Source organism: Phragmites australis, chromosome 8, assembly GCF_958298935.1.
Source record: "Phragmites australis chromosome 8, lpPhrAust1.1, whole genome shotgun sequence".
Taxonomy (NCBI): domain Eukaryota; kingdom Viridiplantae; phylum Streptophyta; class Magnoliopsida; order Poales; family Poaceae; genus Phragmites; species Phragmites australis.
This window is the reverse complement of record NC_084928.1, coordinates 24,447,469-24,470,186: the sequence shown is the minus strand read 5'-3', so window position 1 is coordinate 24,470,186 and position 22,718 is coordinate 24,447,469. Positions and strand designations below refer to the sequence as shown.

The following is a 22,718-nucleotide window of genomic DNA, read 5'->3' as shown; positions in this document are numbered from 1 at the left end:
CGATGAACTTCTTGCCGAGAACTCAAGTGCTCAAGATTGGATTTTAGCTCACTTGCACTCAATCTTCCAATCTCTCAACCCAACTCACTTTTCTTCTCAAATCACACACTAGAATGGAGTGGGAGAGGTTCTTTTGGCTCTAAAAATATGTTCTTTCGTGCCCCTTGCAGTAGCCCTAAAGGATGGAGGTGAGGGGATATAAATAGCCCACTTCAAAAAACTAGTCGTTACTTAATTTTTCTGGTCTTACCTGGAGTCTCCGGAGTACATCGGAGTATCCGGGTCAACTGAAACAGCCCAAACCGAGAGCCTCTGCCGAAGACTCACCTGGAGTCTTCGGCCAGCCTAGAGTATCCGGCCTTCACCGGAGTATCCGGGTTCAGCACAGCTAATCTCTGAAAAACGGTGATAACTTTTGATCCCGGAGTCCGATTTCGACGATTTTGAACTCTATGGAAAGCTTATTCAGAGGGCTACACATCCCAACTGAATTTATGACCTAAAACACATAGGATAAAATTAGAAACACTCCAAAACTCAATTCAGACACTTCCACACTTTCCGCTCCAAAATTTCTAAAAAGAACTTTCACTTGGGTTTGGTTCAAAACTCTTGAGCACTGAGACACGACAATTAGCTCACGTTGCATCCCTCTTAATAGTGCGGCATACCTATACTCAAATTCAAAGATAAAACTCGTTTGAACCACTTTGAGCATTTGAAAACTTTCAAGTACCGCTTCTTTCTTTCAAACCTTGAGGGTTGCTAACTTCCATATATTCTTTACTACATCTCTTCTTGATTCTTCATATGATTGATGTGAATCATCTATAGCTTCCCAGGCCTCGCACGGTCCATCGGCGCAAAGCCTTCACTCATTCTTCACCACTGTCTTGGTCCTTCAGCGCCAAGCCATTTGCTTGCCTTTCACCACGGATGGTCCATCGCAGCCGAGTCTTGCTTGCCCTTCACCGTCTTGCCATAGAAAATCACTTTGTATTCAACATCTTCAATGAATTCATTTTATCAAATATGGAGTCAACTCTTGTTCTTCACTCTTAGCATATATGATTTCAATTCAACTTATACTTTCTTATGGATCCTAACCCCAACTTACTCTCAAGCACAAAGCACATAGGTTAGTCCATAAAACCTAAATGACAACATTTATATCTTAAGTTACTTGATCTCCACAAGTAACTTATTAGCCTTCATGCATATTGTTAATCTTCATATAGAACCTAACCCCACTCATTCTTAAACACATAGCACACGGGTTAGTCCATAAAACTCTATTAACAAGTCATACCTTTAGTTACTTGATCTCCACAAGTAACTTAGCCTTTAAGTTTATTGCTAATCTTATTGAGCTTCTTCTTCTTCTTATGAGCATCACTAAAATCTCAATGACTTTTGATGCAATTCTTTGAACTCATGGCATTTCTCAAAGAATCCATGCTTCATCATTTATGCATCTCCTATGGAACAATCTAGTAGCAATTCTCAATATGATTGTTAGTCCGTAGGAATTGTCATCACTTACCCGAGCATCATCTAGAGCTCATTCATCTCAATGTATTTTCAATCTCCCCATTTAACTAGAGCTCATGCATATCTCTCATCCATGCATCACCTATAAAACAACCTACTAACAAACTCAACACCATTATTAGTCCATAAGTATTGTCATTAATTACTAAAACCACATATAGGGGCTAGATGCACTTTCAGAATCTTCAACACCTTCTCCATAGCGCAAACCCTCGGATCAAATGGCTATGATACCTATTGTTATAATCCACTTGATCAAACACACAAATCAACACATGAATACCTCAATTCACCTCAAGCATCAGAGAGATATATTGTCCAACCCAATCTGAGTACATAGGATGGATACAAGTTGTAGAGAGAGTAGCACGGATGAGGGGAAGATGGCAAGTCTAGACTGAAGTAGAAGAAGGGGACTGGGAACGGAGATCAGCAAGGGAAGGGGATCGGAGAGAAGCACTCAAGGGAGGATAGAGACAGAGGTAGAAGTAGTATATTCTATAATGTTCTTCGATGGGTTTCCTTCCTGGCGGTGACTGACTCAAATACGCCTTCTGCTCCTAGCCGAGTGGGCCACCCAGCCATTGTGATCCAGCTCATCCTCCAGCCCAAGCCCAGTCCATGACATATTGATAATGTAGTTATTGCTATGGATTGTCATGTTTTGTTGGTTTCAGCTGCATGCTCGCGTTTTGTAATAAGAATCGGGCTGCGTGCATCCAAACAATGTGGAGGCCGGAATTAACATTCCATTATCTTTAAAAAAGGAGTGGAGTAGTAAATTGAATAAGTTAGGCCAACCAAGAAGCACATCCTCCTTGAGAGGTTCTTCCTGATCAAACAGACAATTTCTTCAAGTAACATCCCATCTCAGCAAAACAGCGAATCAAATCAAACAAAAAGAAGCTGATTCAAACAAGCTATACAATAACATCCCAAATCGGTGCAATAATTGGGCAACAATCATAATCTCGAGAGCTTTCCTGCCTGAGCTTATGGATGGCCAGTACGTATAACCAAATAACTCCAGCAATAATACGCTTAAGCCAGAATGCAGCCTGCAGTACTACAACAGTTCGTGTCCATGCTCCATTCATCTCTGATGAAATAATGCTAAGCTTGAGAACTGACGCGAACAATCTATATATAGCAGCAATAAATTCTGATAACGCCGTGCTCCGTCCCCGCCGACTGAGGCGCCTTCGGCCTCATGGCATCGCCTTATGCTCGCCGGCGTCGCTGTCCGAGATGGCAGAGCAAATGAACTTAGGGCCATGTATCCATCCATCTATCCAATGTGATGTAACGATGTACATGATTGATCAGGGATGTGGCCACAACGAGCAACACCTACTGAATGATTATTAGGTGGTAATTAAACGGTTGGAGTTGAATGTCTTGTACGCAACGGTATCAAAAGTTTCTCGAGTCCTTGGATCTTAAGGTAGTGATTGATAGATGACTGTGGAGTTACCTGGATGGCATGAAACTGTGCCAAGTTGAGACTGCAGAGAATTTCTTGGCAAGTCATTGATTCGCGCGTGGTTTCGGGTCGTTGGACAGCAAGGTTAAGAGGTAGCTATCCAATAGATGTTTGAGAAAGACGAATTAAATTGCACCAGGACACTTGTGGTATCAAAGTTTTTGAAGTGGATACTATTTCACTATTCGATTTGGCTGTCTTGCTATAGGGCATGTTTTAGGACTTAGAAGATATTTCATGGGAAATTCACAATAATTTAATAGGAGACAGTATTCCTACTAGAATAATGTAGAATTCCCAATTGGTTGTAGACAAGGCCCTAAAGATATATTGTTGGTGAAAAAAAAAATCTTCCACGAACAAGTACGACAAGAATCTTTTCTAGAGAGGAGACTCAACCTTAAAAAAGAAGTGGAGAAAAAGAAAAACCCATGTATTTTTTAACCAAAAGATTGATCCTCCTAGGCCTGATGATCACGGGTCTGTATTTATAGTGTCATATCAGGTGTAATTATACAAATATGTCTCTTACAGAGATAATGACATAAGTTATCACTATATCATAGAAACCAAGACCAGTTGAATCACACAGCTTGAGTCTAGGTAAAATACTTTTACCCCTACCTAAAGATATTATCTACCATGGTAAATATAGTGGTATGAACTGGCTCAAAAAGTTAGGCTTGGCCGGTCGTAAACTGTGATGCCGCACTGTCCTAGGTGTCAGAGTGGCCTCCACTTGCATTAAGATGTCAGGGCAACCACCACTTGCACCAGCATTAACTGCCATCACTTCGTGTCAACCCAATTGCTGTTATTCTCCTTTTGCAAATATTCCCTTCAGAAACCAGCTACTTCTCCTATCTCGAGAGGCGGTGGCCCAAGGGGTTCACGGCCTCCAGACACTTTTAGCTTCTTTAGAGAGTCCGGAGGCTGAGGGCTTCGAATGAGTTCTTTATGGCTTCTCCTAAGTGATGTATGTGTGCTGAGATATTTCCCTAACATATATTATCTTGTGTTGGGCAAAACATTGTTTTTCCCTGAGAGCTTGTGGTTTGTTGAACAAAACTTTTGGGGAAAGATGGTTAGACTTTCACTGAAAAATGCCAGGGTTATGTTACTCCAGGTTATATATGTTTTCTCCAAAACAAAGTATTCTAAATTAAGATCCCCATGTAAACCAACAAAAGATCCCTCAGTGACACATTTTGCAATTTTTTAAAGATCCATGTTTGGGTAATGAACTTTCTAAAGATCCTTTTTTTCTGAAAAGGTACTTTTTTTTTCAAGATCCTTCCAAGGGATGAGTTTTGCAATTAACATAGGTGATAACGGGAAGAGAAGATTTCAGAATCGAGAGAAAGGCAGCGATCAGATTGTTCCCAAAGGCGAGCTCCGGCAGATCTGATCTCTGGCTGCATATTTTTCCCTTGCATATGGTACAGATGAAAGTCCTGCAGTTGCCATGCTGTGACTTAGTACAGATGTTGGGGCTCATACAAGTACCAGTTTTCTTTTATTTTATTAAAGAAAAAATGACTCGATCGATGCGTTTATCACTGTTTCAAAGACAAAAGGCTGATCACACGAATTTCAGAAATTTTGTAACCCGGTGATTGCTATACGGGACTCGGAAGAAGGTGTCTTCAGCAGACAGAGTTGATCATTCAGAAGAACTTCAATTGCAGCTTGAAGCTTGCTACTAAATTAGATGTGAACATATGATGTTTTCCATAAGCAAGCAATCGAGCATGACTCTTTGCTGTGAAACTTGAAACATCGTTAACCCATTGGCGTTTCATGATCCATGAAAGCATGGAAATAATTTGGTTTTCCGTCCGAAATGTATATTTAATTAATCAAGTGCTCACAACCTCGGCTTGCACAAAAGTTCTCATGACGTCACTGAGCACCCAGGAAGATGCAAATTCAGGTCCGTCGTCATACTAGCTACCAGGTGCATGCATAAACCACCACTAGGTGAATTTGTTGATATCGAGATCGAAAATTCTCCACCAAGAAAATCTAAAAGGATATGTGTTACAAATAGACAGATAAATAACAACGATGATAAAAAAAAACATAGACAGATTTTAATGTGGAGGGATAATTTTGTTTTTGCCATTAGTAGGATCCTAGTTTTGCTTCTCCTATGTGTTCGTTTTTGCCATTGGCTTTGCAATTTGTTGTTCATTTTTGCCATTTGTTTTTCGTTTTTGTCATTACTTTAGCAATTTGTTGTTCATTTTTACTATCGGTTTTGCAATTTATTTTTCATTTCTGCCATTGGAAAAACAACTGGAAGTGGCAAAAACGGATAACAAATCGCCGAACCGATGGCAAAAACAAAAGTTGGTAAACACACGATAGTAGAAAGCAACATACGATGTTTGCTAATGGCAAAAACAAAACAAAAATCTAATGTGGAAAACTCTTGCGAGAAAAAAAAAAAGACAGATGCATAACCAGCGATGGTCACTTTATGAGAAGAGTTATAAACACAAAGGTTTTACAAACGCATAGGCACATTCTGCGACTTAGAATAGGTATATATGGAGGTAAAAATGACCTGTAGTCAAAATCGGAAACAAACCCCTAAATCATCTTAGTTAAAGATAGAATTCCGAGTTAAAGATAGCCCTGTCATTGACTCATATACGACTTCAGCTAATTTATTCACTTTTAGACAAAGAGTTTATTTAAGATTGATTAGAAGGACAAGTATACTGATCATAGCAGAATTTGTATGACGACTGTTATGAAAAAAAAAATTGAATTTCCAAGAGATCATAGCAGAATAAGTTGTAATACATTGCCTTAATGAGATTTTTTTACAATGTTGAGGAAACCGTTGAAGTATCAAATGAATCAGTATTCTGATGATTCTACATACTTTTGAAGCGAAATGTTTTCACCATGGTGTCATGACACATAGAAAATGGCAAACGCCATTGTAGGTCATTAGTTATTGTTCTATATGCAAGTCCTTTTACTTTTTAAAAAAATATTAATTGTTCAGAGAAAACAATACTCGGTAAAGAGAGGTTTTACGTAAAGAGAGTACAAGGTACAAAGGGTACCACCACTGAAAAAGCATCAGCCGTTGATTAACATAGGGCTATTTTAGGGATAGAATTGTTAATGTCCAAGACGTTCGCTCCGTGTATCTCTCCGTCACTTCCTAGCCATCATCATCGTCCATGCAATTGATCGCCTAGTCATGGCGATCGATAGTTGTGAAATCCACTACATGTTCCCGATCTCGGCCAACAGGCTGGACCTCCGCCGTGTAATCTGTTGTGATCTCGCCTCTTCAACCCATGTATCCATGACATCGTCGGTGCTAGAGGCGATTCAATCCACAGGAAAAAGATTGAAGGTTGCTTCAATCAGAGAAATGACAATAGGGAATAGGGAATAGGAAACGAAACTCAGCGAAGGCTCGCTTTTGTTCCCATCATTGATATTCAATCCAACAGTAAGAAAGGAAAAGTTTATCTTGTATTATTATGCAATTGTTCCCCACGTTTATCTGCTTTCCCTATCTCAATTGCATTAGCAATTTACCAATCTAACCTTCCATCTTATTTTTAAGCTAGTACCTGCCCCACAGTTTTAGTAACTTTACGATAGGTAACATCGAATATAAAGCCTTGGATTGCTATAGATGTACGGCCCTCATGATTTGCAATCACCATAAAACCTCTCACTAAAAATGCTTCGACGTATGACGACTTTTTTTCTTTTTTCTTTTTTCTTTTTGGGTAAGTGTTCAGCTGTTCTCTAGTTTGTGATGCATGACCTCTTCCATCGCTTCATTCTGATTCAGTATTCAGTTTTGGTTTAGTTTGTTTAACTGAATCTATCATACATGCATGCACCGAGCGTCTGAGTGTGAAATTAACATGTTGGAGAGAAAAACAAAATGGATCATTCAGCTGCTGTGTTGACAAAAAGTGTTGCAGGAGCAGTGTTCAAACAAGAAGTGCAATCATTCATATATTGATCCATACATAAATATATCATGCAACAGAAGAGCATGCATATATGCTCCTGGTTACATACATGGATGATTGTAGAGAACAGAATAGGTATGCCAGAACGATGAGAGTAGAATTATACATATACCAGAACTGCGCATAATTTCTTTCGATGATTCCCGTGCTTGGGATAGAACCCCGGTCGCGGGCTGCAGCACTGCGTATAATTAAGCTCCGGTTACTGCAATTGCTTGATCTCCTGTCGAACTCAGGTGGTGATTCAGCGAGGTGATGGAGTTTAATTTCTTCAGTACTGGTCGGGCCAGAGGAAGGCGCCCATGGCGAACTTTCTCTTGCTGTCGAGGTCGCCGTCGACGGGGAGGCCGTACTCCCGGAGCAGGCAGTCGACGCGCCACTCCGGCATCGTCTCGTAGTCCGCCTTCCTGTACCGCGGGTATTGCAGCGGCATCTGGAAGGCATAGCTGCTGCAATTCTTGTGGTCTGCTTGCTGCTGATCGGCGACAGCAACCACACCGTTCTTCATGCCGACGGTGGCTGCCTTCGCCATGCTCATGCTACTCACGGTAGTTGGGCCCAGGGAACCCATCCTTGTGTGTGTGTGTGTGTGTGTGTGTGTGTGTGTGTGTGTGTGTGTGTGTGTGTGTGTGTGTGAGAGAGAGAGAGAGAGAGAGAGAGAGATTGTGATTGTGATTGTGATTGCAGAAGGATTCAAGTACGTTCTGCAGAAGGATTCAAGTTTGTTGGGGCTTTTTATAGGAGAAGGAAGGAATGACGTGGTCGATGCTAGAATCTTATAGTGAAGCTAGTGGCTGAGAGAAGGTTAGGGGTTCTTCGCTTGCAAGTTGGCATGCATGTTGATTAGCTCTTGCAATATTGCAATTAAGAACCTGCGCTTATCATTTTTTAAAAGGATTTGGAAAAACTAAATTAATCCTTAATTCAATGATTGAACGGTTTCGACTCGTTAGATGCTAGATATTATATGTAACTATGCCAGATATTTGGATATTTTGCTATGTGCTTGTTATAGATTGATCAATACGGCATACGTAAGTATATTTCATTTAATTTGCTCCTACTTAGATATTTGACTTAACGTAATTCTTTCGGGATTCATATGCTTATATGCTAGTTATTTAGATATTCATTTTGCTCACCATCTGCCACAATATGCTTTCGGGTTTCATATCTTTTGATCAAGATATCTGATTTACATGATATTTGTTGGGTTAGTTATGCGATTTTGCCTACTTTCTACTATCAAAATTTCAGGTAGGTCTGCGTTAAGGCTAGAGATTTACACTAATTTGAATAATGTGTGACAGTTTGTCTAGAGTGGAATTAATACAAGGATATCATATTATCATTCAGACACACTGTTAGTTACAATCCTGTCACACATTTTGCATGTAAGCATGTTTCTGTTAGTGGCCTCAGGCGTGCATGTTCACGTCAGGCCAAGTCTTCCGTTTGTTTAGGCTATGACATGCACGGCAGGCACGATGCAGCTGAAGCTCGGCATGGTGTAGGAATAGTGCATGTTGTTAGCCCACGTTTATCTGCTTTTGCATAGCATAAATAGAAGTAAAAAAACAGAAAAACTGCTGCAAACGTTCAGCACAAAATCTTCTCTGTTCTGCTTGCTAGCCACAACAAGTGTGTTCGCATTGAGTTCGGCAGCTCGCCACAACACACACAACCACCCCTACCCCACTAGCTAGGGATGGTATGGGTCTAGATCTGAAGGGTAGTGCCACCCCGTACCATACCCATGTAAAAAAACACACCCATTACAATACCTATGTCGAACTACGGGTACAATATTTTTCTGTACATATGCCCATGTCGGTAGTAGGTTACCCACACCTGTACTACTCGTGTGTGGCATGTGGTGAAGGCTAGGGGTAAAGCGGCCGTAGCACTCGAGCAGTCAACCAGTATGGATTCGGGATGGTAAGGCGACGGCGGCAATTGAGCGACGCTGTCCTTCACCATCCTCGGCTGCCTACTGCTTGGGCTAGTTGGGCCGCCACATATGGGCTAGATCTACAGGGAGGTCAGGGATCCATAGTTAAACAGTACGGGTACCGTGAGAACAAATCCGAACCCATTCTACATAATGGGTGATGGTTTTACCCATTAACAAACCCACGGGTAAGAAAAATACCTCATACTCGACTCCTAATAAAATAATTACACGACGGGTAACGGGTAATAGGCGGACCCGTTGCCATCTCTGCACCCCCACTGAGCCCTTGCTCAACGTATGTTTGGAATAACAGGCTCACTTAACCCCCTGAATTAAGTTGTTATCGACGGATAAGGAAACTAGCTAGGCAAAAGCAATACCATAGGGAATACAAATATCTTTACATTATAAAGCAGGTTATACTTGTAGCAACTCCTTACCGTTTTAAAGAGGTAGAGTGAATGGTAAATAGCGACGCACACCGTCTTGAGAAGGGAAGTCGATAGATGACAAGATAGTTAGCTGTAGAGAAGGCTAAAGCTATTATTACATTACACGTTACTCATAAAACATTTATGTCAAGTTGCCAAGAATAGTGATGGATAGCTGCTCTCTACATAGGAGGTTACCTCTTGAGAACTATGAAGGCCAAAGCTGTGAGGCTTACTTCAATTTGGTTTTATGAGAAGCAAAAGTTTTTATTCTTGCCTAATAAATACTTTTGGCGTTTCAAAATATAAGGTTTTTGGATTCGTGTTGTCTGCTAAACTAAACTTTGGCTCTTAATTTCTCGTATATATAGTATGTTGTGCATAACAACAAAATCATAATCATAAGAAAATGCTTTCGAATATGTATACAATGGTAACATTTCTATATCATAAGATATATACTCTCTTTGTTCATTTTTACAAGGCACAATTTAACTTAGCACGGTCTTCTGTATTAATCATTGACCACAAATTTCTCTTATATCTTACTAGCTAAAAAATCATGAGCATAAGAATGTACATGAAAAATATAAATCTAATGGTATCACATCGTAACACTAAACCCATATATATGTATATATATAGTTAGCCAAATTGTTGATCAAAGTTTATGAAGTTTGAATCTTGAAATGTGTGCTGGCCTTGTGAGTTTGAATGCAAGGAGTACATCGTAAGATTAACTCTTGGTCAAAGCTTATTATGTTTGAATCTTGTAGTGTGTGTATCTTATAAAGAGAAACAGATGGAGTAACAATTATGTAGGCTGGGGAGCCACACATCATTTTGAAATGGTTTAAGTCCCTTTTCAATCTGAAGTGGAAACAACATGAAGGAATATAATGTGTCAAAAAAACAACACGAAAGAAAAATGGAGCACCAATTTTTTAAGTTGGAAATTTCGCAGTCACGCCTGATCTAATCCAACGGACCAGATCGTTCACACGGTGTTCCTCGACGGAATCTGCAGAAATACTACAGAATATCTGCTACGTCCTTCTCGATCCAACTAGAGTAACTGCAAATCCTGCTATGGCCGCTTCAGTTACGAAATCACTCTAATGCACCAACAAGATCGATTTGCGTGTCGCCTTCCTGATGCTTAATAGAGACTTCCAAATGTTCAGCTGCTCCTCAGGAAACTAGTGGCCCAGAAGCCCATGCATGACTGCCTGAGGGCATGTTTGCTAAGCTCTCATAGCAGTTTCTCAATTAAAATCAAACGGAGCTCTGTCAAATAGCAGCTTTTAGCTTTCTGAGTGAAATTCGTGAAAGTGGTTCTCTTAAATAAACTAAAAGTTGGAGAGCTGAAAAAAATAACTTTCTCTAATTCACTTTCTACACAGAATCACTTCCTCCATATAATTTATTCTAGATAATCATTTTCAGCTACATAATCACTTCCCTTGAGAATCACCATCCGTAGAGAATTTAAATTAAGAAGAGCTCTACCAAACAGACTTTGAATCTTGCATGTCCTGCCACCACAAGTTCCTGGAAGGTGAATTAGCCGTCAGAATGTTCCAGTCTGAGGCGTTGGAAGTTGGAACCCAAATCATGCCACCACAAGTTCCTGGAAGGTGAATTGGCCGTCAGAATAGTTCCAATCTGAGGCGTTGGAAGTTGGAACCCTGCTCCTGTTCTCCCAATCCAATTGCATGTTCAGCACTACCGGTAACCAATTGTAACAGCGTTGAAGCTGATCAGAGTAAACAGGAAAAAACTTTTACAAACAGAGATATAGTTCATGCCTGAAGCATAGCCAGAGTTTTGAACAGAAAAACGAGCACATAACACCTGATCTCTTCTTTCAAAAAACAAACAAAAAAACATGACACCTGATCTCTGAGAACAACTCCTCCTTCCATAGCTATATATATAGTGTTAGTGTACCGCAAGAAACATGCTTTCTCCTATATATGTATATATGTCCATTCCAAGCAGATGATAAATTAATACGAACTCTTAGTGTGTGTGTATAGTGTTTGTATCCTAATGACAATTAGCATGCTATATTTTCCTGGGACTGCATGCGGATGCAGCTCAGCCTCTGAATATTTAGTTAAGGTGATGGCCGGAGAGCTTCAGTACTGTCCCGGCCAGAGGAAGGCGCCCATGGCGAACCTCCGCTTGCTGTCGAGGTCGCCGTCGACGGGGAGGCCGTACTCCCGGAGGAGGCAGTCCACGCGCCACTCCGGCATCGTCTCGTAGTCCGCCTTCTTGTACCGCGGGTAGTGCAGCGGCATCCGGAAGCCGCAGCCGCCGAACACGCCGCACCTGCCGATGCTGCTCTCCTTCCTCTCCGGCGGCACCTGCTGCTGCTGCTGCTGGCCGCCAACGCCGTTGGCCTTGGCCATGCAGACCCTCATGGTTGGGCCCAAGGATCTCATGTGGTGCTTGTGTTGCTGCTGCCGCGAAGCTGCTCTGAAACACTATGCAAGCTGCTCGTGATGCTGCTCTTGCAAAGGGGTTGGTCAGGTGTAGAGGGGACTTTTATAGAGGGGGAGGGGAGAGGAAATTTGCTGAGAGTGCTGGGGTCACTGTAATGTGAAGTTTATAGAAGACTCTTCTATTAGGCAGTTTTAGTGTTTGTCCACTAAAATTGAAGGGTTTTTTTTTCAACCCTGCTTCGCACGTATTCATCAAAAGAAAAAATAAGGAAGAAAATTGGCACCAAGGGACTCGCATTTGATTGCGCTAATCGCCGATCCATCCATCAACAATTTACTAGGTTGCCCGATTTGATTATATTAATGTGAAGTTTATAGAAGACTCTTCTATTAGGCAGTTTTAGTGTTTAATCGTTGAGATCATGCTGAGACCATGTAGTTCCTCGAGTAAGAAACTCATTGCAAGTCCACCAAAGGTTTTTTGTCCAACTCTGCTTCGCACATATTCGTCAAAAAAAAGGAAGAAAATTGGCACCGAGGGACTCGCATTTAAGAGACCCTATGTTGATTGCGCTAATTGCTGATCCATCCATCAACAATTTACTAGGTTACCCGATTCGATTATATCCATTTTTGTAAAATGCACTTCAGAGAGGGATTCTGGGAATGTAGTTGGGATGAGCATATGCATGAGTTTGGCGTGCATTGCAGACAAGCTTCTGGTGCAAGCATTTCTGTTGCAAGGATGTGACTTGCTGCTGGGCACTCAGTTTTTGCCGGCAAGGTGACGATACTACGGGCGACGACAAACCAGGGGCATCTTTGTGCAGCAGAAACGGCAGCCCAGTTTAGGCAGTTTGCCTCATCGTCTCATCTTCCTTCTTTCAGTTTGCTTTCAATTTGCTTACCTGGTGAAACAACCATTCAACGAACATTATAAAAAACATTCTCAATTCCTACGGCAAACGATCGTAGGCGGTTCTTCTGAGGGGGGAAAACAGGAAGAATGACAGATATGCACAGAGAAAAAAAAACAACAAAAGATCCCTTTCACTTAGTGCCATTCAGAACATGGGATGGATGCACATGGTCAGTTTTTTGCTTTGCCTTCTTCCTCTTCTCAGGAAGGCAACGAGGGCAAGATGAGCAGAAACCGGTGAACAAGGAAAGGTCTGGTTACCAGATTCGTCTAAAGTCATCAATCGGTGGCGATTGATGGTTATTGCTTTCCTTCGTAGAAATCAGTTAGTGTCTTCATCTGCTGTTAACTTTGGATGCTTCACTAAAAACCAAAGTGGACGCAAAAGGGAATCACAGGGCAATGCTGACTTTACAAGCTAGCTAGATTGCCTACCTTTTTTGCTCCAATCAACTCCAAATGGAAATTCTCGTTTATGGAATGCGGAGAACATGAAATAAATCTTGATAACTGCTTGCACATCAAGAAATTACTAGGGAAATATATTTGGTTGAAATACCTAAATCCCTTCTCCAGTGGCATTTACCATGAAAATCACTTCCAAGGGAACCAAACAGTAGTGGTACTGAGCTCAGAAAAGATGGAATCAATCCTCACATAATTACAGATCAACTGAGTAAGCAGTAAAAGGAACTGGATTTCCAACTTTTGAAGAAGACTTCATTTGACAGTTTTGCATTCCCTCTTCACTCGTGAAATTAAGTAAGAACTTTGTCATGGGTAAAACCAGGGAGAATGAAACTGTCTAATTTGGAAACTAACATAATATTTGTGTATCTGGGCAGCAAAATCATCCCTTGACTCATCCTAGCAAGATTTAAGCAAGGATCATTGTTCACATGTCGAGCGTCCAGAACCCTAGAAAGTAGACTAGATCCAGGTCACCTGGAGGCTAATAATTCAATGCTGCCAATCAAAGAGATTCAGCATGCCATGGAAAAATGATAAGCTCAAGAGCACAGGACTAGCAAATAGTTTCTAGCCTAGAGCTTCTTGCACCAAATCAAAAATCAAAAGTGAACTGAATTAGCAGTGTATACTCAGACCTACAACAGAGGTATCCTGCAGTATAATGCCTCTGATTTGGTCCAGGGAACTTCATACTTGCCTTATTTCCATACACATCCTGGTGGTTAGGCTAACAGTGCCCATGTTTTCATAGGTGGTCATAGAGTACTAAGCTCCCAGGCAGAGAATTTAGTACACATGACCCAGTACCCAAGTAAGCACTGCTATGCCAATGAAACAAGCTATACTTAGTTATACAGGCTAATATGCAATAACTGACTTTTGGAGCAGTCACATTATTCAAGGGACTCTGGGATGGACTATAACTAGCAAAAGCAGGGTGCCACCAATAAATCTAGCAACAATTTTCAAGTACAGCTATACCAACTTATATTGTTTTTCGATGAACATAAAAAACCATCTGGCACTTGCTCGAGATATTTCAACAAGTACCATGCCAGCTCCTTGCTTCCAAACTGAATCTCAACCACCACACGGAATCCACTCCCGCGATACATTTCCATCAAGTTCTACGTAAATCATTGCAGCAGGTCACCATTTTACAGAGGGAAATTTTATTTGCACATCATGGCATGTTAATATTACAATGCATGTGATGCAGATCAAGGGGTGGGCTATAGAGCCGAGCATAAATAAAACATAACTGATTCATAGATAACTACAGAAGTGAGACAATTTAAAAAGGACAACTGGGTATATGCCACTCCAATCACGTGACTTCGGAAAATGCCATAGCAAACATTAATGCTGTGACTTTTGTAAATTGAATGAATCAGAAAGTGATGTGCCTTCTGTTAAGGTTAAAGAGACATGTGCCTAATTGTTGATGACAAAAATAAGAGTGGTGATGAGTGCTAGATACATTTTCTGGTAGAACATATTATCTGACAGTATAACAGATGCACATCCACAACAGATGCCAACCACATTATTTGATTTGAAGTAAATACTAATTTTAAACTGTATATCAATCTCGAAAGTCATGTATGAAGATGTCGTCAATGGGCACTTAGTCCAGTTTGAATCTTTCCTGAAGAGATGACTACATGATAACATATTCAAAAGTATGAACGCTGAAACAGAGAAAAAAATAGCACACATTTTGCAAAGATGCAATAACTCATTTCATTATCCAGTTTTGTACCTATTCCGTCATGTGATTGTCAAATTTTTGGATACAAGGTGATTGAACCATTTTGCACTAGCTGAAGAATATTTGTATGGTTTACATGAATAAATTAGGAGAGCTCATAGGAGTTAACCTTTTGGCATTACATGCTCACCTCACAGTTTATTCACCTTTTCTGCAGCATGAAACTAACCATAGCTGTTGAGATTGCAGGCTCAAACTTCAAATGGATGACTCAAATAGAGCTGAGCTACAGCTAGTCAACTTGCTTCTTCAGGCAACAGTGCCCTACCCTCAATAGGTTAGCTAACAGTGACATGAACTTACTTTGATGTAACTGGCAATGTTTGTGGCAATTCAACAAGCATGTGCACAGGCATAAAATACATCTGCAGGGAAATTATGCAGATGATAATGCCTAAGAAAAGCTGCATAAAGGGTTAAAGCATGTGTTAGCACAAATAAATAACTAGTTAACTACAAGAACCCAATAAAACAGCAGAACTACAATACAGCATAGGTAAAGCACCTGGATTGTAGCTTTCACACTGAAAAGATATATAGATAAAACCATCGTCAAAAGCATAGCCATTGAAGTTGAGTACACCTGTTAAAACAGAGTTTCATGACAGAAGCTTTCTACTTCAAACGCATGAAAAAGGATGCACAAAATTAAAAAGAGCACATAACCTTCAATAACCGTGCTATTAACCAGGTCAAATGAGTTCCTGAACAAGCTATGGAAGCAAAACTTACCAAATCAACTCACAAATAAGTTCAGGAAGAGCCACTTCAGTAGAGAAAAACAAATCATGTATTCTGTACTATGAAATGGTAAACAAATCCTGCTTTCGGACACAGGATATTGATTGCTCAATTTCCATGTTTCTCTTACACATAGGTGCACAGCACATCTAAAGCATGCTATAAAACAGCTGGAGCAGTCAGGTAAACCAGTTTTTCTGTCAACAAATACGAGCACAACCAATTGACACAAAGGAAAAAAATATACAGTTTGACTGTACAGGCATTAGGGAAAGACATAAAATCAAACTTTTTAGCGGCACTGCAAAGACTATAAGGGTCAGTTTGCGATTCTTGTGCTGCGCTTATTTTTAAGCTGACAATGAATAATCACATAATTTGTTCCGGAAATAGAATTAAGGCTAAGAAAAATTCTATTATCCAACTGTTATTCTGTCATAATTGATCTGTATTTTGAAACAGGATAATATTGCTGTTTGCTACTTACATAGGGATAAAGAAGCAGATTGCCAAACACAAAATCTGTAAAAGCGGTTTCACCAAACGAGACTATCATAATACAACTCAATGGCAAATAGAGCATGAGCGATCTCACCTTTACTATATTGTCTGAATACTTCATCAACCATGATACTAGTAGACCAGTAGACCCTAAATTGAAGACAACCATCCATGTTCTGATAGAATAGCCATTCAAGAGGCGTTGCCACCACGGACCCAACTCAAATCCAGCTTTAAAGTCACCATAAATTAGCCATCCCATGTTGAATATAACTCCAAACCTGACAGCATTTAAGATGAATATGAAATAATGTTTGTCATGTTGTTCATGTACACTGGAGATAGTCAAAAACATGTGCACTTGGTATGACGGTTTGATAGCCTTAAGAATGTTTCATTGCAAGCAACATTGACCGTCAGGAAACACACATAATGGGGTTTTGAGCCTGTGCAATTACTGATAATGAACCAGTGTTAGATATAGATACCTACGTATATAACTGTACATTTTGCCAGTACAAACTATCATTGTTCTTCTTCATCAAGTACTCTGTGTAGACACCAGCTAGTGCTGAAAGACAAGCCGAAAGTATCCCGAGCATGTAACCCTGAAATGGTGCTGAGAAAAGAGAATCACACGGTGCATCTCCACATCCTTTCACCTGTAAGAAACGGAAAGTTTAAAATTGGTCCAAAATTAGTTACTTAACACAACTACACCTAAGATATATATTACAGTTAAGATATATACTGAAAATTCTAACGAAAATCTCAAAAGAACAGAAAGACAAATCGATTTGTGCTGTTTGGTGTGCTTCTGATTTATCCAGCAACTGTTTGATAGCTTGTGATTTTGGTATGGTTCTGAAATTAGACTTCCGTATATATGGAGAAATTATAGATTAATTTAAACATAAGTGCAAAAATAATAGAAAAACTTGAAGCATACATAATTATATATTGCGAGTAGATAACAGTATAACATGCACAAAAAAAAGGACTGTCAGATGTTCCCTGATTACACGCTCACAAAAATTTACAACCATCAGAGTGAATCACAACTTAAAGAAGTATACTCAAATACATTTTGTGTAAAACATAAACCATGCAACGAAAACAAAAAACAGGGATATTTCATAGTATTAACCAACCTGGCTAGTAGTTGTACCAATAGCCAGTAAGACGATTGCCATCCATTGGAGATTTGACAGCTTCCTTTTTAGTACAAGCCTAGTAGAATTTGAAGAGTAAGAGCACTATCAATCAAGGGTAAGAAGCATAAAGCATCGATAGCACAAAATAAACTTTGATTAGCATGTTGAGTCTACTTATTGGGCAACAGACTAAAATCCAAAAGAAGTAGTGCATTCAAAATCCCATTACGTTTAAGTTTGGAGACACAAACATAACATTACTGATATATCAATCAGCACAACTCCGGAAACACCACGACAAAGTGTGCACACATTATGTGAAAAAACTCACTTTGAGATGTGTAAGCAAATAGAGAAGGTATAAGCATTAAGATTGAAAATTTATATAATCTATGACCTGACAAAAAAATTGAAAATTAAGATAGTTGTCCAGGGTGAATATAATAAATAGTCACAGTTATTGCACTTTTGAGAAGTTAAGTGGTCAAGCATTATGTAAAACTAAAAGATATTTTCCAATGATAATTGTTAGTATGGGTGAGCTAACTCCTTAAGGGGTTAAGGTTAGAACAAAAACGAACTACATCTGCCCACGGCTTCAATTATTCTGTATCAGCTGACTCTTTTCAAAGTCACAAATGCACTTCAAATCTCAGTTATGTTAACACGAAGCAAATTCTGGATTGGAACTGCTTCAATGACTGGACTCAGACCATACAAGGAAATGAAATACAGATTCTACAATGCCAATGGTGTTAGGAAGCCTAAGAGAATGAACATTGCAGTGAAGAGACAAATTGCACACCAAAACAATATTCCAGTTGTGACAATTTTCAGGTTTCCCATTATCTGATAGGTAGATGGATCAACATATGTCAAGGTTGCAAACTGGACATTGTTGTGGATGAGGTATATGACTGAAGGAACAAGATATAGCCGCACACTCCTCCACTCCTTTGTCATCCTTGGTGGAGACGAAGACTGGCATTCCTTCCAAAGGAAGAAGCTGGATACAGACAACTGCGTTGAGAATAGGGTAATGTTAACACAGAAAATTGATGAATCATTGTCCCGTACATGTCTTCACTATTTAGGATAAATGGCTATGATGGTGCAAAAAACCTTATGTACAATAGAATAAGATTTAAGACCATTTCAGTGCTGTACCTTGAAGAATTCTGCTAGAAAGGGAATCGTGGCATAGTCATACTTATATTTGCCATTGCTCTGGGAGAGAGTAGTCAATATACCCTGAACATAAGTAAGCAGATTAGACACACTAGAATTAAGAAACCAATTCAAATAACAACTCATGTGCAACGTCCCATGCTTATTGAACTATGAATTCATCCCGCCTCCTATCCAAGGGTTCTAGATTGCGCAATGACCATGTTCCTTCACTCGGGAATAAATATTTTCCCAACAACAACTCTCAGCGCAGAACCATAAGTAAACTTCTCAACTACAACCACGAGAGACAATTGAGAGTCGGGAGAGAATCTTGTTGTCAATCTGAACATCCCAGGGAGTCCAGAAACACTCTTCTGAACCGCGTTTTTTCCTCCGAGAAGACTATTGAAGCTACATTCGGGAACACCGCCGCAGATCGAGACCGCTGCATATGATCAAAACCCCAAAAGTACGCAGAAATCAAATTGCAAAACAAAGGCCCGCTTCTATATAGATCTGGACGCCATCTTGATCAAATCGGCAGAGAAAAAAAGAAGGGAAAAACGGGGGAACAGGGAGGGTTAGGGGGGTTGCCTGGGAGCTCGTGAGGACCGTGAGGAGCGCGGCCACCAAGTACCACTGCATCGTCGTCTCCTTCGCCGCCGTCCAGTTCTCTCCCTCTCTCTTTCTCTACGGAGATTGGAGGCGGCAGGGCACCACGCACCACTGATGATGTTCTTGAGGCCTGTTCTTGCTTGAAAAGCAGGTATGCATGAGTGGATTTGTCCCTTGGTTTGATAGAGTTGTGTTCATTTCTGGGAGCGGAGGATCGGATGCTGGGCTTGCTGTTCAAGGGATTGGGCCTGAATTTAGCAGAGGAGATTGCACAAGCTTGTGGGCCTGGAATCTGTGGCTATACAGATTTGGGCCTGATGATTTGAGTTCTAAAATAATGCGAATTTCCTCCGAGGTAAGCTGACTTACAAATTCGTAGAGCTAGATATACGTAGCTTTAAAAATTTATAGAGCTAAAGCTATAAATACACTAGAGATGTTTAAGTAAAATATTTTATTTTAATTTTAAACTAAAAATATATGTTAAAACTCTAAATCCAAGATAGAGCTAGTGTTGATTGTTTGCCTGCCGGGATGCAAGAATTGTTCCTGGATTGGTCAGAAACATTTGAGAACCCTAGCCATTAGTACTCCAAAGTCGCATTCAATACTGCAACTGTTGCACTGCATAGGATTCTCACTTGCCAGATGAGTTTTTCAATCATGGTTTGAAGCCTATCAGAAGTTTTCTTTCGTTTTTTCTTTCAAAAAATAAGTGGAAAAGAGAAGGCATAAACCTACAAGATTGGCAGCTAACCAATTACTAGTAGTATTTATAGCTATGAGACTCTTTCACTTTCCTTGTTGTGTTTTGTTTTTATGTAATGTTGGCTCAATACAGATAACTGCAACACAAATTTGAGAGAGAGAGAAACTCAGGCTGCTCTGCACCTCCTTGCTTGTATTGTATTCTTCAACCTTTTGCTCAGGAGCCACACCAAGACGTACAGAATATGACAGAAAACACATCACCTTGTACACTGCAACAGCTAGCTAGGCAAGCAGTCAGGCTAGTAGTGAACAGCGATAGCAGCTCCAGCTCGCCTGGCAACTTCAGATCCAAAAACAATCTAAACATCAGATTTAAATAAAATCTTCAAAAAGAGTACTCCTTAAAAGCTAAAGTGTGGGCCTACTCTGTATCGTTGCTTTTTCCAGTACTACAGTGGGCATGCCTACCGGCCGCTTCCGGCAAACTTCTCTAGCAGTGCCGGCTTCTACTGCTATTGCGGAGGAAACAGGCTGTCTCAATTACTATTCATAAAGGTTAGTTGTGAGTTCGAAAAGGGGAAATAAGGTGTTTGTTAAAAATGAAAAAATTGAGAATTTTATAATAGTATTATAGAGGATAAATTTTTAAAAAACAGTTAGAGATATAAAACAATCATTCCTAAAGAGTAGAGAAGGAGAACAGTGCTACATCGATCTCTATGCACGAAAATGAATTCAGCGAATGGCCATGGGATCTGCACTGCACTGGGGGAAGACATCATCTTCCTTTTCCTTTGCTGACCCCTTTCATGTGAGGAAGTTTCACAGGGCATCTTCATCGATCTACAAGCCTGCTATCTCATCTTTCCTCCTCTCCTTCCTTACCTGCCGTTGTTCAAATTCGCTATGGGAGGAAAGAGAGAGAGAGAGAGCCCTGCCCGAATTCGAACAAAAGTTCACGTTACAAAAGTAGACCTGCTGCTGAATTCGTTCGTTCGTTGCAGTTGAGATGTGCAGGGGGTTTCTTCGGACGCCTAAAGTTCGATGCATTGGCCGGTTAATCTTTTTGCCCAAAGACAATCCTATCGTTTCTTTTGTGCTTTGTTCCACTCTTCCTCTTTTTATGCCCTTCTTTTTATGTCAATTGTTGCATTACAGTAACATGAGTAGTTCAAAACTTCAAATGTGCGTGGTCGGTAGCCTCTAGTCTACTACCCTGTAACGTTTGCTAGTCAGCAGCAAGCAGATACAGCTGCAATGATACAGGAAAGCTAATCAGTAGAAGACTTGGACCAAGGATCAGTATACATACCCCTTACCTGGATTTTTTTTTTTAAAAAAACTTGACCTTAGATATGTGGCGGGAGTTTAATGGGGTTGTTTGGTTTGATTGTCGCCAAGAGACAATATTAGCTTCACCTAAATTTTGACAACTATGATCAGTTTGCTTTGCAGCCTATGCTTTTGAACTGACTCGTGAGGAACGCAGCAATCTTCGAGGGTAGCACGACAACGACAACAATCCTACTGAAAATCAAAGACGATAATGTCCTGCTCTGGTGCAACAATCCTACTGAAAATCAAAGACGAGCGCGTTGGAAACCTGGACACAAAAGTTCAGTTGAGGATCTCCTTCAGAGCTGGGACTTGCACGCCTGTTTTCTTTCATGTTTTTTCCCTTCTGCTCGTTTGTCCTTTGCTGATCTGTACCCTTGCAACCATTTTGTTTTTCTCGTCTTGTAATTATACCCGTAACTGCTTCTTATCGCATTGCGATTATCAATGAAACTATAAGGTAGAAAAGCATCTACCTTTTGCTTAAAACTAGTCTCAAATTGAGGTAACACCAAATAGCAGCTATCATTTTTCAAGAATACAACTAGCTTGTAGCGACCTTAATTAGTATTTATATCAACTAGTACATATATACCCAGTTAGCCTTGATGGTTAGATATCCAGAGGGCACACATAGAATTATGACATCGTTCAGGGCTTTCACTTTTTTAATAATGTAAATACAACTCTCAGTCTCTACACCAATAAAACATAAGACTTTCATGATATATACAAGTATTTTTTAAGAAAAATAAATACTCAAATTCATAAAAAAGATTCAAACTTAAATAATCTGGATATACATCCACACATCACACTCCAATCAGAACTATCACAGGTCCTTTTTGTCCGTCTATCCAGCGAATGTTCTTGCACCTCTGCACGCGAACAGGTTAAATAAAACAAAAGCATTAGTTCCAAAAAAAATATAAAATCTGTTAGAGTTAGTCAGTCAGGTACAGGTGTGACAGTGATGATTTGTGGCGGCCATCATTCACATTCAAGCAGCTCATGTACGAAGCAACCGTTGTCCCGTCGGTAGAACGGATTTGGTTGTGATCGGGTCCGTTGCGACGTTCGCATCACTGGACATCGTTCCCAAGATCACAGAGGCTCCCTTCTCAAAAAAAAGATCGCAGAGGCTCTGTGTGCCTCTGTTGCTTTTCTGTGCGGTGCAGGTGTCCATCTCGGTCTGGTTTCCTTTCTCTACGCTACGATCCATGTGAACCAGCAAGTGCTGCAACCAAGCATTCCTTCACAGAGAGAAGAGGAAGCAAAAGTTCCTCTACAATCAGCAACTTGTACCGACTGCTGGCGACATTGTTACACAATTGAATCTTCACCTTGTACATAATTGGTTGTTTCACCTTGTACAAAGCAAAAGAATTACAAGCATTTTTAGCATATTAGGCAAATTTTATTCTTCATATTTTTATTTGATTATCCAC

The 22,718-nt window shown here is 40.2% G+C and overlaps 3 protein-coding genes across 5 annotated transcripts; all 3 read right to left on the bottom strand.

Moving 5' to 3' along the window:
• Positions 1 to 7,007: 7,007 nt before the first annotated feature.
• On the bottom strand, positions 7,008 to 7,767 carry LOC133926831 (uncharacterized). Its single transcript, XM_062372958.1, has one exon. The coding sequence runs from the start codon at positions 7,619 to 7,621 to the stop codon at positions 7,322 to 7,324; it is 300 nt and encodes a 99-aa protein (XP_062228942.1). The 5' UTR covers positions 7,622 to 7,767; the 3' UTR covers positions 7,008 to 7,321.
• Positions 7,768 to 11,277: 3,510 nt separating this feature from the next.
• Positions 11,278 to 12,009, bottom strand: LOC133926830 (uncharacterized). The gene has a single exon (XM_062372956.1). The coding sequence runs from the start codon at positions 11,880 to 11,882 to the stop codon at positions 11,577 to 11,579; it is 306 nt and encodes a 101-aa protein (XP_062228940.1). The 5' UTR covers positions 11,883 to 12,009; the 3' UTR covers positions 11,278 to 11,576.
• Positions 12,010 to 12,545: 536 nt separating this feature from the next.
• On the bottom strand, positions 12,546 to 19,401 carry LOC133926829 (CMP-sialic acid transporter 1). Of its 3 annotated transcripts, none has more exons than XR_009911188.1 (9): positions 19,204 to 19,401; positions 18,607 to 18,690; positions 18,245 to 18,459; positions 17,437 to 17,515; positions 16,778 to 16,947; positions 16,380 to 16,566; positions 15,549 to 15,626; positions 15,174 to 15,447; positions 12,546 to 12,790 (listed from the first exon to the last, which is right to left on the bottom strand). XR_009911188.1 is itself a non-coding variant. In XM_062372955.1 (8 exons), the coding sequence occupies exons 1-8, from the start codon at positions 19,252 to 19,254 to the stop codon at positions 15,343 to 15,345; spliced, it is 969 nt and encodes a 322-aa protein (XP_062228939.1). In that variant the 5' UTR covers positions 19,255 to 19,401; the 3' UTR covers positions 14,991 to 15,342. The 3 variants fall into 3 exon arrangements, 1 of the variants encoding a protein (XP_062228939.1); XR_009911187.1 differs by lacking the exon at positions 12,546 to 12,790 and adding an exon at positions 13,626 to 14,399; XM_062372955.1 differs by lacking the exon at positions 12,546 to 12,790 and having other exon boundaries at positions 14,991 to 15,447.
• Between the last annotated feature and the right edge of the window lie 3,317 nt (positions 19,402 to 22,718).

Excerpts from the sequence above, each read along its gene's own strand:
- LOC133926831 (XM_062372958.1), bottom strand. The coding sequence starts at position 7,621 with ATGGGTTCCCTGGGCCCAACTACCGTGAGTAGCATGAGCATGGCGAAG.
- LOC133926830 (XM_062372956.1), bottom strand. The coding sequence starts at position 11,882 with ATGAGATCCTTGGGCCCAACCATGAGGGTCTGCATGGCCAAGGCCAAC.
- LOC133926829 (XM_062372955.1), bottom strand. The coding sequence starts at position 19,254 with ATGCAGTGGTACTTGGTGGCCGCGCTCCTCACGGTCCTCACGAGCTCC. Across the intron at positions 18,691-19,203 it reads CGGTCCTCACGAGCTCCCAG|GGTATATTGACTACTCTCTC; the intron begins GCAACCCCCCTA and ends ACTTATGTTCAG. Across the intron at positions 15,627-16,379 it reads ATTCAGACAATATAGTAAAG|GTGTACTCAACTTCAATGGC; the intron begins GTGAGATCGCTC and ends CTGTTTTAACAG.